General features: G+C 53.3%; 1 protein-coding gene across 2 annotated transcripts in view; it reads left to right on the top strand.

Moving 5' to 3' along the window:
* EPHB1 (EPH receptor B1) overlaps positions 1-14,569 on the top strand; it is a 76,413-nt gene that overhangs the window by 46,839 nt on the left and 15,005 nt on the right. For both annotated transcript variants that reach the window (XM_072867867.1, XM_072867866.1), the window contains exons 4-6: positions 7,027-7,182; positions 10,276-10,611; positions 13,687-13,868. In XM_072867867.1, the coding sequence (XP_072723968.1) occupies positions 7,027-7,182; positions 10,276-10,611; positions 13,687-13,868 (674 nt within the window). The remainder of the gene's footprint in view (positions 1-7,026; positions 7,183-10,275; positions 10,612-13,686; positions 13,869-14,569) is intronic.

Raw genomic sequence — 14,569 nt, 5'->3', positions numbered from 1 at the left:
TCTGTGGTGAGCTGGCAGCCCCGTGGTGGCGTCTGCCCAGGGTGTGTGTGCTCTCCCCTTTCTCATCCAACAAACAGATCTGGGACAGATTTTGTCTTTAGACCTTCAAAATCCCCCCAGCCATGAAAAACAGAGAAAGCCAGGCCCAGAGGGTGATTAAATGGGCAAGTGTGGACCTGTTGGGAAGACAGGTGCCACAGGCAGCAAGCATCAGGGTACGTGGGAGCTAGAACTGGCTGCTTCCATGTCCTGCTCTGGGCTTAAACTTGTTGTTTAGGGTGATGATACCAGCTAAATAGTTGGTGTCGAAGCTCTTCTGCATCCAGAGACCCTTAATTTTCCCAAGCCCACCTTCCTGGAGGAGAAACGCTTCTTCTGGATGAGCACCGGCTGTGTTTTGCTTGCAGCCAAGCATGCGTAGCTCAATCTGCGAGCACCTTGGTCCGCCCCAGGGGAGCAAATCCTTGGTTGATGAGGGATGGGATTTTCAGGAGAGGCGAACATGGATGCACCCACACCCTGTTGCCTCTAATTGGCCTTGTGCAGCTACCTACCCTGCAAGCGCCTTTGAAATCCTGCTCCGTGCCTTCCCACTTCAATTCATTTCTCATCTGTGAGAAAAAGAGCCAAAAAAAAAAAAAACCCTGAGAAGGGAAAAACCACATTGAATTTTACTTTTTCTCCATGAATAAACCATAGCGGGCTGGGCTTAGAAGCCGCTGACTTTAATTTACATGTGTCCCAAGGCAGATCTAAACCTATTCCTCCAGAGGTGAAGGGCTGGTTTAATTAACTGGCTGTGTCGCGAGGAGCCGAGGCCTCTTTCCTTCACGCATCAGGGAGAGATGCAGCCCGTCGCCCGCAGGGTGCGAACCCAGACGTTGGGATGCTCATGTTTATCTCATGAGTTTCTGCCTACAGAGTGCTGAAATACGGAAATGCAACGCAACAAAGTGGGCACTGTTTGTAATTAGTTTGGGCAAGCACTTGGCCCCAAGGTGGGAGCAGCTCCAGGTGACCTGAAATGGCAAGAATTCATGTGTTAGGCTGCAAAAATGGTGAAGTTTGCACCAAAATGAGGTTTTATCCCTCACTGGGACAAGGCTCTGCTGGGGTGTCCCATCCCCAGGGTGCCAGGGTTTTCTGGCATTGCTTAGGGGCTTGTGCTGAGTTCCCTCCCCAGAGGAGCAAGTGTCCATCTGTCTGAGGATGCTTTGGGGCTAGGGATGCTCAGACTCTGGTGTTTCCCGATCTGCGTCATGCTCCTCATCCTGCCCCAAGGACTGGATGTAGGAAAGGAGATTTGGTGGCTGAAAGGCTGTTTCAGGGCTGGGTCTGATCCCTGTCTCCCTTCTCTGCATAGTCAGGCAGGCAGGATGCATGTGATGGGTACCCTCCCACCCCTCCTTGCCAGAGCATGGCATTGCTCCAAATACAGAAATCTCTTCGGATTAATTTGTGGGTGCCTTGTGGAGGGCGGCACAGCAGGACACCCACTGGCGTTGCCGGCTGCCTTCCGAGCTTGCTGCAGCTGTGCCAGGACTGAGACACTCAGGAGAAGCACTTGGCTTGATATAAAAGGGAATTGGGTCATTAAAAAGTAGAAATGGGTGAAAAAACCCCACAAAACAAGCCCCCAACCCCCTGCCCAACAGAGATGCAGGATGGAAGGGATGACGGGAGAGCATCAAGTCAGGGATGCAATTAAACCTCTGGCAACAGGTGCCCGCTCCCTGCTTGGATGTTTGTGGGGAGGATAACGAGGGACATGAAAGCAGGGTGGCAAGGCAGCACCCTTGTAGCCCTTTGAAGATGGGGAGATGGCAGCCCCTGCTGGGGAGCGGTGGCATGTGGGTGACAGCTCGCCTGATTCTGCTGTTTTTTCCCCCAGACTGCAGCCCACATCCCTGGCGTCATCATCACATCAAAGGGATCAAAACCCAAAAACATTAGTTGTATTACAGCCCGTGGTGGCCTTGTGGCTCTGCAGCCCAGTGTGTGTGTCCCTGGGGGACACGGTGCCACTGGTCCCTCTGGCGCTGCCTGCCCAGGAGGGCGAGCAGGAGCAGCAGTCCTGGAAAGCCGTGCCGGCTGCCGGAGTGCCTGCCCCTGTAATCACAACATCCTCTAAATGCTGTTTTTCTATAGCACGCAGTTTCGTGTGGGTGTTTATTTGCCCGCTGAAAGCATCTAGGAGGGCTTCCTAGCCTGCATGCAGGCTGCACTTGGAGGCAGTGGAATGGGGAGGAGAGCTGCCTTGTCGCTAAAATACCCATAATTGGGGCTAATCAGAAAATCTCCATTGGAAGGCTGAAAAATTGATGGTTTTTTTTTTTCTTTTTTTTTTGGCATGCTTAAAGATAAATACATTATGTGTTGAAGGTGTCTGCAAAATGTACGAGGGTTTTCTAGCAAGCTTCTCCTCTCTATTTTTTGGGTTTCATTGAAAGATTGTGAGCCTCTTGCAGAAAGTGTCAGTTTTAGGAGCAGAATTTGTTTCTTAATGAGAAATTGTTGTTTGCAGAAAGGGGGGAAATGGCCTTTAATCCTTTTCTAGTGGGCTATAAGTGCAATGAGCCGCAGTTCCTCCTTTGTTCATGGCCCGCGGTGTCCCCAAACCCAACAGGGCACCTTCCCTGCTGCCCATCTCCCAGGGGTGCTGGTTAGGTGCCAGCCACACATCTTTTTGGAGCAAGTCTGGAACATCCAGGCTTTTTAATGCCTTTGCATTTGGCAGTCCTCTCCATATCTCCATCTTGCTTGAGGGCATCACCTTGTGCAGCACTGCTACTTCTAACCCATCTTTTTATCACCTGCTGTGCCAGCGTGACCACAGGTGTACTTAAAGACACTGGGTTTGCCCTGCAAAGGCATTGGACCCAAAAGGGAACCCAAAACAAGCATGAATTTGGGAATACCTTGCAAATGTGGTTAGCTCTGCCCCAGTGGGGACATCAGGGGCACGGGAACGATGAGGCAGCGCAGACTCGGTTTGCTGTGAGTGAAGAGAGCTGTGCGGGGTGCCGACGAGGGTCGGGGGGAGGAGGTGGGCTCGCTGAATCGTGAGCTGAAGTCTGTAATTCTTTGCAGAAGCTCCTGTTTTAAAACCTGATAAGGAAAAATGCCACTCCACATCCCCAGGGAGCTTTAGAGCAAGTTAATATAGAGGAGATGTCTCCTTTCTTTCCTTCTTTTTTTCTTTCTTTTTTTTTTTTTTTGACTAAAGCTTCCCTGAGAGAGTAATTAAAAAGTGCAAGTTCCAGGTGCTAACTGAGAGGATTTAGTTTAAAGAATAAAATGCTTGGGTACCCCCATGCTTACACCCTTTCTGCAGAGCGTCTGGTCTGTTGACGGTGGCTTTCCTCGGGCAGGAGCAGGGGTGGATGAGCAGAGAGATCCCGCTTACCTCTGGCTCTTTCTAGAACCCCTGGCACCCAAAATATAAGGGTGCAGGATACATGCTGTTAAGACAGGAGAGTTTTCAGCAGCAAAAAGCCTCTCAGTGCTGCTGTGTGCCACTACTGCTTCAATAATTCATCCCACCCTGTGCAAGCTGCAGAGTGAGGAGGGAAGTAGCGATAGGGGTGCAGGTCTGTGGTGCCTTCGCTGGGTGTTTTGCCCCATGTGGGATGTGGCCGCGTCCCCACCCCAAACCTTTGCAGGGGTAAGAGGGGTGGCTCTGGCCAGGAGTCCCCCGGCTGCATCCAGCCCTGCGGGGCACTGCAAATGGGCTGCCAACCCTACCATCACGTTTTGGGCAGGAGAGAGACTTGCATCTATTCCTCCCCTCCCCCCACAACCCTCCAGTGATGACATCTCACTGCAAGAAGCCTAGGTTTAAGCAAACCCCCAACGATGCTCCCTCCCTCTCCTAAACGCTTGCATCAGCCCCGGGAAGGGTGTCTTGCTGGCAAACCCCTGGCCCTTGCTGCCTGGGGTGCGCGACATCCCCGGTGTGCAGGCAGGATGACAGATTGGCAGGCAACTTTGGGTTATGGGGGGGGTTAAGTGCTGAGCAGGCAGCCCCAGCGAGCTGAAGCTACTGAGCGGCACAGCCGGGTTTCGCGCATCATCATTTACGAACACACCCCTAGTGCTTAAACATGAGGAAATGGATAGTTAAGCACATCATTAATCTTATCCAGCCCACATAATCAACAATCAATTAATTCTTCTCCGGACTGAAGAGATGCACATTGCACCGCAGCCGGGGTACCATTTCTGCAGGGAAAGCTGAGGCAGAGCCTTGTCCCATGCTTGTGCGAGGCGCTGTCGTGGATCGAGACCTTGGCAGCTCTGGGAAACTTTCTTGCAGCAGCCCTTAAATCAAGGCAAACATTGCACTTGCTGTTAGTGGGGTGATTTATTGCTCCCTCCTGGGCTCGAGCCCTCTAGCCGAGCCTTACACTCGGACTGTGTGTTTACCATCTGAAGGATTATGGATCCCATGCTGCGTGGGTGTCTGTAAATCCTACCGTGGCATTGCAGGGGCTTGGGAGTTTCGGCTTCATCTTCGGCATGAGGTTCATGGTTCAGCTCCCCCAGAAAGAGGGGAGACACAGGCAACAGTGAGAGTGGAGGGCTGCAGCCCGCAGCAGCTTTGGGAGGAAGGAGAAGACATCAGCCTCCCCCAAAACTGCGGGAGACTTTAAGCAAGCACAGTGTAATTACAGGAGACAAAAGCTAATTGGTAATAATAACAATTAAGAGCTACGTGCCTGCAGATTACAGAAATTTACGGATAAGCGAAGTGATAAAAGAAACCTGGGGACACTGGGTTGCAGAGTGTGCTTTGTTCAGGTATTTTGACAAAGCATCACTTGGATTAATTGTAATTAAAAATTAACAAACCCCTTCAACCGAGCCACCAACATGCCCCTATGCTTAAAGCTGAGGTGTGTTCATAGCGCTGTGACCCTCTTGTCTTCCTCCCTCCCTCCCTCTCCTGTCCCCTTCCATCAAAATACAGGCAGCCATTCCCTGGTACTGCTGCCCTTTCCTTCTGGCTCCTCCAAAAAGCCTAGCACCTTTCAGGCACATTTTTGAACACATCCTCCAGCTCTACAGCCCACAAGTCACTTGTCGCATGTCTCATGGATGCTAACACTTGCTGGTGGGAGCGCAATGCTGCTGGGACATTGCGGGGAGGTGCTGGTGGGAAGGGAGAGGTGAAGAAATGGAGATCCACCTCGAAGTCTTGGTGTCCACACGTGGTTGTGTCTCCTGCCTTGTGTGTCTGGTGTAACTCTGTGCTTCCTTGTGCTGTTATGGGGCATAGGGCTGTGTGTGTGGCTCAGGGAAGGGTCTGCATCCAGCTGCTTTCTGCTCTGGCATCCTGAAGTTCCCCCTCAAGCCCCCATGTGCCCACCCAGTGTTCTGCAATGCATGGTGACCCCACGTGTCTAGCTGCCTATCTGCACAAGGTGGTGGGTTATGGCCCTAAGTGCTTCCATAAGAGGCCGTACATGTGGGATGGCTGTGGGAGGATGCGGAGGACTCGATGGTCCTCCCATGGTGGGGAGGAGGAAGGGCAGCATGAGATAGTGGCTGGTCCCTCTGGGATGCCACGTCCCCACTCAGCTGTTAGTGCTGTTGGAAAGAGATGGTTCGTCGCAGCCAATTGCATGCCTCAGGCGGGGAAAAAATCTCCTGAATAATAAAATTGTAAAATATTGTTTTGATTTATCCTTTTTTATCATCTTTTAATATCTGGAAAGACTGTGTGAGCAAGAGGCCTTCATGAGTTTTGAATGACAGGTTAAAGGGCTCCAATAAAGATTAGATGGTCCACTATCTCCCAAGGAAATTGCATCAAAGTGGTTACTCCTGCTTGCTCCTATTAATTTCCTCTTCATGGCTGCTAGGAGCTGCCTCATATCCTGATGCAGCAGACAGGGGCTAAGAGGCACTTTCCATTATCTCAATCATCGCTGTGTTTATGAGGCACTTAGGGTGTTTCTCTGCGGAGCCATGCTTTGGAGGTGACAGCATCACAGGGGCAGAGCCGGCAGCCAAACAGAGGTGGGACCACCCTGTGTGCGAGGCCATGAACAGTCTCCTCTCCCCCCAGCCGGGTGGTGGACCTGAATGAAGTCTGGTCCCTTGGGTACATGTGCCAAAATACAGATGTTCCCTTCTGCAGCCTTTGGTTTTGTAGGGGTCACCTGAGGGTTTTGTTAGACGTCAAGGATGGATGAGCATCCATTCATCAGCACCTAGTTGGTGAGGACTAGTTAGGGTGGGGCAGGGACGAGGGACCCCTTCTTTGTCACTCCATCTTCACCTTTTAACCACAGAGCAGCAAGACACTTGATTAATGAAACCTCACCCTGTCACTGATTAAAGCCTCACTGTAACTGTAACTGGAGCATCTTCTCATTTATGAATTAGTTGCCATTTCCTCCTTGAATGAACTTGGAGGCTGAAGGCCGGGCAGTTTATTAGCCCCAGCCCTGGGCTGCGGGGGATTAACAGGATGGACCTGTAAGACACTGTCATGGGTGTCACATCAACTTTTAAATTAAATGTTCAAATTTTGCATGGAAAAAGAGATGCAAAACCTGAGCCATGCTATTGGGATGGCAGAAAGGGATGTTTCAGATCAGCAGAAGGGGAACACCGTCCTGCCCCTGCGTGTCTGTGTCCTCATGGGTGCTGCTGAGGAAGGGGGTCCCGCAGCCCCCTGCAGTCCCCCTGCCTGGGTACGAGCGGTGGGGAGCAAAGCAGCTGCTGCAGACCCCTTGCTCTGCCTGGTTAATTGCGGTATTATTGCTGTGTGATTTCAGTGTTTTCCTAGTGGCTCCAGAAATAATTCATGGCTGGCATGGAAAATTATGGCCATCCTAGCTTCATAGGAAGCTGCTACCCCGTTTAGCTCTGACACAGGTGTGAAGCTTTTCTGTGTCTTCTTTCTTTTATTTGTTTCTTTTCTTTTTCTTTCTGCCTGGTTTCAAGGACAGGACCTGCTTTCACCTCTGCCCTGGAATGGTTCGGCACCCAACCACTTTCCTCTCCTTTCTCTTGCAGCCTGCCCGGCGGGGACGTTCAAGGCCAGCCAGGGCACGGGGGTCTGTGTGCCGTGCCCCTCCAACAGCCGCTCCACCGCTGAGGCCTCTCCGGTCTGCACGTGCCGCAATGGTTACTATCGGGCGGATTTCGACCCGCCGGCAGCTGCCTGCACCAGTGAGTAACAGATTGGAGTTGGCAGGGGGGGCTGCAGGGTCTCGCTTCCCTCTGCTGCTGGGGAAGTGGCAGGGATAAAGTCTCAACCCATGAGCTTTTTTTGTCTTATTTTCTCCCCCTGTCCTGCTGCAGAGAGGAGTGAGAGAGCAGCTGGGTGGGCATCTGGCAGCCAGCCAAGGTCAACCCACTGTCAGGGTTTAGCTTTGCAGAGGTCTGGGGTACCCATATTGAATACCCATCCCTCTCCATATGGCACGGCACCGCCTCCAAGTGCTATAGAAATGCTCCTTGTGCCAACAGAAATCCCTTCACCACCACGCCAGCATAAGCAGATGATGCCTCATCACCTTTTGCTCTGCTTTCCTGGGACACTGCTGTGGTACACACCAAATGATGAGCGATGGAACAGCCCTACAACCCACCTCTCTGGCAGCTGTTTGAATTTATACTTCACCCTGGCAGTGGCAGTGATGGCAGGGAGATAGTCCCCAGGATAAATTAGAATTTAAAGTTATAGGCTGTTGCTGTCTTGTTCATAGTCTTGCAGATGGAGTATTTTTTTATAGGGGGAAAGGGTGCGTTAAGCATTGGTATTCAGCACAGTGTTGCGTGCAATGCATCACTGCTTGGCTGTCTGCCCAAACTGCCTGGGATGGCAGCAGTGGACTCAAACCTGTCTTTTGGTGAGAAAAGAGCCCAGGAGAGAAGAAGGAGCTGCTGTGCTCTTCAGCCCGCTGGGAACATGAGTCTCAGCCTCAGCTTCCCCTCCAAAATACACTCCAGGCCCTTGAATCAGCCCATCAGGGAGCTTTAGCACAAGGATGCTCCAGACCCTTGGTGCTGGGTAGTGCCCAAAATGCACGTTGGAAACGAGGAAAGGATTTGCATGTTTTGCTGGATCACTTGAGCTGTCAGAGCGGAGGTAGTTGGCAGGTAGCACAACTGCAGATAAATCTATATATCTTTATTATGTCTCGTTACATAGCTGATTTACAGTATTGCTGTGCTATAGGAATACAGTATAAAAAAGTCCATTTGCTGATTTTTATTTCTTCTCGTCAACGCTTAATTTTACAGTGCTCTAATTTGAGATGCCAGCTGTTCACTGACAAAGTTTCTCAGTGTCAGAGGAGTAAATAACAGCGTGGAGCTGCGGGCGCTGCCCTGGACCAGAGCCCTTCCCGAGGGCGATGTCTGCGAGCGTGGTTCCTGCCCTGTACCCCTGGCAGGGGAGGGAAGGGGCTGCAGTTAAAGCGGGGGGAACCTGGGGAGACAATGGTTTGCCTCTGGGCCAGGGAAGAAAGATGGTTTTCTCCCTTTTTCTTGAAAAAAAGCTTGAAAAGATATTGTCTGCTTAAGGTACAAAGAGAGGGATTGGATTAAGGTTCCTGAGTTTTTTGGGGTAACTTGCTATTTATTGATCCTTCTTCCCAGCCTTTGTGAGTCCTCTGGTCTGGTTCCCCCCGGGGAACTGATGTCCTTCGCCCCACGCCTGCCCCTGATGTGTCCCCTACCATCCCTCCTGTAAATCCCCTTTGACATCTCCACTACCTGCTAACGGGATTTCTGGGGAGCCCCACGATGGGATGTCTGTGGTGCTTCGAGTCCACAAAAGCCCTTTCCAGCAAGGACACGGCACTGGCAACTGCTACCTAACACATGCATTTACTCCACTAAAGGGGGAAAGAATTAAAGGGAGCAGAATTTTTTTATTTTAATTTTTTTTAAAGGCTGTCATTTTTCTAGGTATTTTAACAAAATGCTTTCATCTGCGGTATCTGCAGCAGTGGCTCAGAGAGGCTCCCAAAGTGCCTGCCTGGATGCGATTAAGGGAGTAGGGGTAGAGGCCAACGCAGGCAGGGAGCTGGGCACTGGTGGCCACCCACGGCCCCCCTGGGCTGCCTGGCAGTGGTGGCTGGAGCAGGGTGTCAGCTGGAGGTCCTTCACATGGGGTGACCTCTCCATCCCACCAGCCACGTCACCCCTGTGCTGATGAAGCCGCCTCTGCCCAGCCCATCCCCGTCCACTAACGATGTTCCCCAGCACACACACGTAGAGGGCTCCCCTGGGATGGTTTTCCCCTTTGCTCTCTTAACCTTTCCTCGCAGGTCAAGTCCTCCATCATTTTTATTGCTCCCCCCCACAGCGGAAAGAAAAAGTCCTTTTTCTTCCTCGGAAGTGCAGCGCCGAGCCCTGCCAGCACGAGTAATTAATTACTTTCCTTATTTAATATAACCCAGCAGCCGGATTTTGTGGTTTTGGCTGCGGAGCTGTCCTGGCTAACCCCAAATCCTTCCCCAGACCTGGGCAGACGTATGTTTGTGCCTCGATGATGCTCTCCCACCTGGATTCCTCCTGAATTGCTTCCTGTCAACTCCGGCCCTGTTCTGTCAGCACGTGCGATTGGAGCCATGTTCAATTCCCGTCCTCCAAAGCATTAGCGATGACTCCTGGCGGATTTGATCAATGCAATTTTGATCTCTTGGCCAACATCCAAGCTGCTCACAAAACAGCGAGCAGTGCTGGGCGCAGAGGAGAGCCTTCCTCTGTGCCATTGAGTATCTGGGCTCCCAACCTGAGATATTGGACTGTTAATTACCACTTGCCTTTTTTGACTCTCTTTTTGCCCACTGCTCCTCTGTTTCTCCACGGTGCTGGCTAGTGGCATTTCTCTCACTGTGATAATCTGTTTGAGGTGCTCCTCCATATGAGCACTGGAGCTATCTCAGCATCTCCTGATCATTAAAATGGGGCCATCTTCGCAGATGGATCTGCGTGCGCTCTGCATGGGGGGTTTTTTTGGAGACTGAGTGGTTTTGTGGCATGGGAGTCTCCATCCTCAACCATGAAACCTCTCTCTGGCTGGCAATGCAGGTGGTTGGTGTTGCCGATGGGGAGAGCCTGACCCTGAATTGGGCAAAGCCACGGCGACCGAATCCCTCCTGAGCCAGGAGGTGATGGGCAGACCGTCAAACAGAGCTGTGGGGTGTCATTCTCCATGCTGGGGCCCCCCGAGGCTCCTGCTGAGCCCTGGTAGGTCTGAGCGTACCGTTTTGGGCCAGGACCTGTCTCAAGTGCTCTGCTTCCCCGCAGGCGTCCCATCTGGCCCCCGCAATGTCATCTCCATTGTCAATGAGACGTCCATCATCCTGGAGTGGCACCCGCCGCGAGAGACAGGGGGTCGGGATGATGTCACCTACAACATCGTCTGCAAGAAGTGCCGGTCGGACCGACGCGCCTGCTCCCGCTGTGACGACAACGTGGACTTTGTTCCCCGGCAGCTGGGGCTGACGGAGACCCGAGTATTCATCAGCAACCTGTGGGCGCACACGCCATACACCTTCGAGATCCAGGCTGTCAATGGGGTTTCCAACAAGAGCCCCTTCCCGCCGCAGCACGTCTCTGTCAACATCACCACCAACCAAGCCGGTGAGTCCTGGGACAGCATGGTGCTGGGGGTTTTAAGCCATACACTACAAGTTGCAAGCTCTGAGTCCAAAGGAAAAAGCTCCTGGGGGGTGAGTGGTGTGTGATGGCTGCGGTAAACCTGCACCCATCCCTGGGCAGGCTGGGGGGAAGGCATTAAGTGGGGAGAAAGGCTGGGAAAAGAGGGAGGGAAAGGAATGGGGGAGGTGGAGGGGGTACCTGCCCGCTGGGCAAAGCGAGAACTGGGTTGTGGGAGGGAAAGGGGTGAGGACCAATACCTGCTTTTTATCCCCCTCTAGATTGCTTGGGGATGAAACGGCATCACCATTTCCCTCCTTTTCCCAGGTGGGAGCAGGGAGATGGTATGAATCCAGCCTCGAAACACAGCCTGGCTGCATCGCAGCACAGGGGGGGCATCATCCCAGGGCTGAGTTCAGGCTCTGTTTCCTCTGGCACATCCCTCTCCCATCATTTTCCTCTTGTCCCCTTTTCCAGGCTCCCCTGCCCCTTTCCCTTCCTCTTCCCAGTCAGGCTTCAGGAGCTGAACAAGCAGCCCTGGACTAAACTGGGATGCTGACAGGGTGGGTGTGCAGATGGCAAGGGAGGACCCAGTCCCAGACTGCAATGAGCTAGACCACAAGGAGCTAAGGGGATGGAAACCTGTCTGCTTTGGGCAAAGAAAGGGGATGGTAATTTCTGCTTTGTGCCGAGCGTGTAATGCAGACAGCCTTTGCCAACCTGCTCCCTTGGGACAGCATGAGACAGAAACCTGGCATAAATATTTTAGTCTCCCGGCTCTGGGGAATACAAATCTATGCTTGTGCCTGGCTGGTATCACTGTCTCGTGAACCGTGTGCAATCAAACCTGCCTCTGGTCTCCAAGCCTTTTCTCCTGGGGTGGGATTTTTGGGGTGTTTCTTTGCTTGTCTGTCACTCTCAGGCTGCCCAGGAGCTGGGAACAGCCAGGGCACCCGCGTCCATCTGTCCGTACCCCAGCGCTCCCTGTTTGTCTTGCAAAGGCTGAATATTAATGTGGAAATGCTCCCAGTGCCGCAGGATGGGCTGCGGGGTAACCTGATGGCAATGCATCAGGTGTGTCAAGGGCAAGATCAGTACTGTCCCTCTAAAATCCCTTTGGCTTTGCAGGGGGTTTATCCACCTGCTTTCCCCGTGTGGGGCCGGATCCAGGCTGGTTGCTGCATCTCACCCCGCAGGGCTGCCCCCAGCCACATCTGCCTGCATGCTGCTATCTGCACTAATGGGGCGGGGAATGCAGCAATTAACAAAACAGCAATCAAGCTAAGTGTTTAATTTCAGCCCACGAGCATCTTCTCGGAGCGTATGTGGAGAGATTAAAAAAAAAATACAGGATTAAATATGTTGGGTAAACAAAGGTGGTGCTGGACTATTGACATCTCCCAGTGCGGCTGTGCGGAGCGGGGCTCCTGCCACCCCCAGATTCCCTCTGTGGCACGATCCCGTGCCCCGAGCTGGTTGTGCCAAGGTCAGCTCTGCCCTGTATCCATGGGGAGGAGGCCTTTTCCCTGCCCAGCACTGCCTGCACTGGATAGGGAGCTTACCCTGCGAGCAGGTTATGCCAGCGCCGCTTTGGGTGTGGAGGGAATTGGGTACCTTTTTTGGAGGCTTTTGGTAGGATTAAGTGCAGGATCAGGGCCGTATTGGCTGGCTCTGGCTCTTTCAAGTATAACTTGGAGGGCAAAAAGCCTTTGGAAAAGTGGCTCCTGGCTAATTTAGTGGCTTGGTGTCCTTGACAGTGGAAGGATGGTGTTGCTGCTGCTGGGGATGCTTGGCTCTGGGGATGCTCAGCTCTGGGGATGCTCAGCTCTGGGGATGCTTGGCTCCAGGGATGCTCAGCTCCGGGGGTGCTTGGCTCCGGGGGTGGTCAGTTCCAGGGATGCTCGGCTCCTCAGCAGGTGCAGAGCAGCCCTGGGATTGCTCCAGTGCATGTGGAGAGCGGGGCAGGGAGCAGTGGCAGTGGGGACAATGTGCCTGGCAGCTATTTTAGGAAACCTGCTCGCTTAGCTCCAGTCTGGTGTGTGAACTGAAATACTATGGGCGGCTTTGCAGAGCAGCGTGGTGTGTGGTGTGGCTGGCAAGACTGATTAGAAATCAAGGAGGCAGGGAGGGAAGGGGGTCGGACAAACCATGCCGGGCTTGCATCCGATGCTGACTGTGTGCTCGGTCAGTGCCGAGCATCTTGCTTTCTCTGGGGATGCTGCGACAAGATGCCCGGGACCCCTGTGGTTTGCTTCCGGGAGGTCTCGGGGCTGCAGGGATGGAGGCGCTGCCTTTCGAGCACCCTTGCGTCATGGCCCTGGGGCGGGTGAGGAGCTGAAGGATGGTTTGAGACTGTTCTGCAAGTGTTTGGGCTTTGGAAATAAAACTCCCAGGAGAAGCACGTTTGGGCGCTGAGGATGAGCATCCCCAGAGAGCCCCTAGGAGTGGACCCAGCAGCTCCTCCAGGCCAGGGCTGAGCCGAAGCTGTGCTACAGGCTCCAGCACCTTGGGGTCCCCTTGCTGGGGTGGGGTGTCCCTGCCCTGGTTTCCTGTCATCATCCTCAGGGTAGGCAGATTTTTGCTCCTACGTTGTATTACTGACAGCATGTGGGGTTGCAGCTGTGGTGCAGGCCCCTGCGGTGCTGGCTCCCCCAGAGAAGCTGTTATGGCAAAAGATGGCAAGCAGAGCTGGGCGCCGTCATTGAGCCTTGGTTTGTCCCTGCTGGGGAGAGCTTTGCTGTCTTTGCCCCTCCATGGGAGACATCCTTGGAGCCAGCAATCCCAGGGAGAAGGAACACCGAGGATTTCTAAGCCCCTAATTAAAAAGAATAATTGGTTTAAATACCAGAATTCCCTCGCCGGCTTGCTGCTCTGGCTCCACGTAAGCTGCTGAGATGCCACTCTTCCCACTGCTCATGTGTGAGCTTGTCCCATGGGGAGAACAACTGCAGGCATGGGAGATTCGGGATGTTCCACGTGCCCAGGAGATTTTGTCCCTCCCCAGGGCCATCGGTCCTACCCCTGTCCATTAATTTTCCCTCCCTCCCCGCTTCTTGGCAGCACCCTCCACTGTCCCCATCATGCACCAGGTGAGCGCCACGATGAGGAGCATCACGCTCTCCTGGCCTCAGCCCGAGCAGCCCAACGGCATCATCCTGGACTACGAGATCCGCTACTACGAGAAGGTGAGCCGCATCTGTGCACCCGACGTCAGCAGCACCGTGGGCTCCAGGCCGGCAGCGGTAAGCTCGGGTGGAAACCTCGCAATGGAGGGTGGAATGGGGGCACACAGAGCTTTGTACAGTGCTGTCGGGAAGCTGCTCAGGTCCTGAGCTTGCTGGGAGAGGGGGAACATTGACAAGGTTTGAGTCAGGCTCTTTGCTGGGAAGGGTCTGGGTAGTGGGACAGGCCATGGGATGGATGCCTGGCTCCAGAGGCTGGGAACGACGTGCAACCAGAGGAAGGGAAGCGATGTTGCGGCTGCAGATGCTAATTCCTCCCCCGTGGGCAGCATTTTCTCCAGCACATCAGTGCCTGTTGCTGCCTTGGCTCTGGTATCTGCTAGGGTGAGCAGGGACCCGGAGTGTGGGGACAGCATCAGGAGGAAAGGAGAGGGATGGTGAAGACCGGCAAAGGTTATCAGGGTTGTCCCTGTCGCGGGTCACTGCCTCCTGCCGGGTCCTTTCGCTGGCAGCTGTCCTTCCCCGCAGGGCACACGCTCTCAACCCTTGTGGTGAACCGTGCCGAGCCCAAGCTGTTCCATCTCTCCTGCATCTTGCCAGCTTTAATTAATTCCTCTAAATGTGAATAATTAGATTATTTCACCAGTGACCCCTTTATGGTAAATCACTGGGGAATGTTGCAAAAAATGAGATTTGAGATGCATGATGTTTCTACCAAGGTTTAGCACAAGGACCCCTGCCAGCAGAGCAGCAACTGTAGG

This window comes from Ciconia boyciana, chromosome 7 (assembly GCF_034638445.1).
Source record: "Ciconia boyciana chromosome 7, ASM3463844v1, whole genome shotgun sequence".
In the NCBI taxonomy this organism is placed as follows: Eukaryota; Metazoa; Chordata; class Aves; order Ciconiiformes; family Ciconiidae; genus Ciconia; species Ciconia boyciana.
The sequence above is the reverse complement of the archived record's forward strand: the minus strand, read 5'-3'. Positions and strand labels throughout refer to the sequence as shown.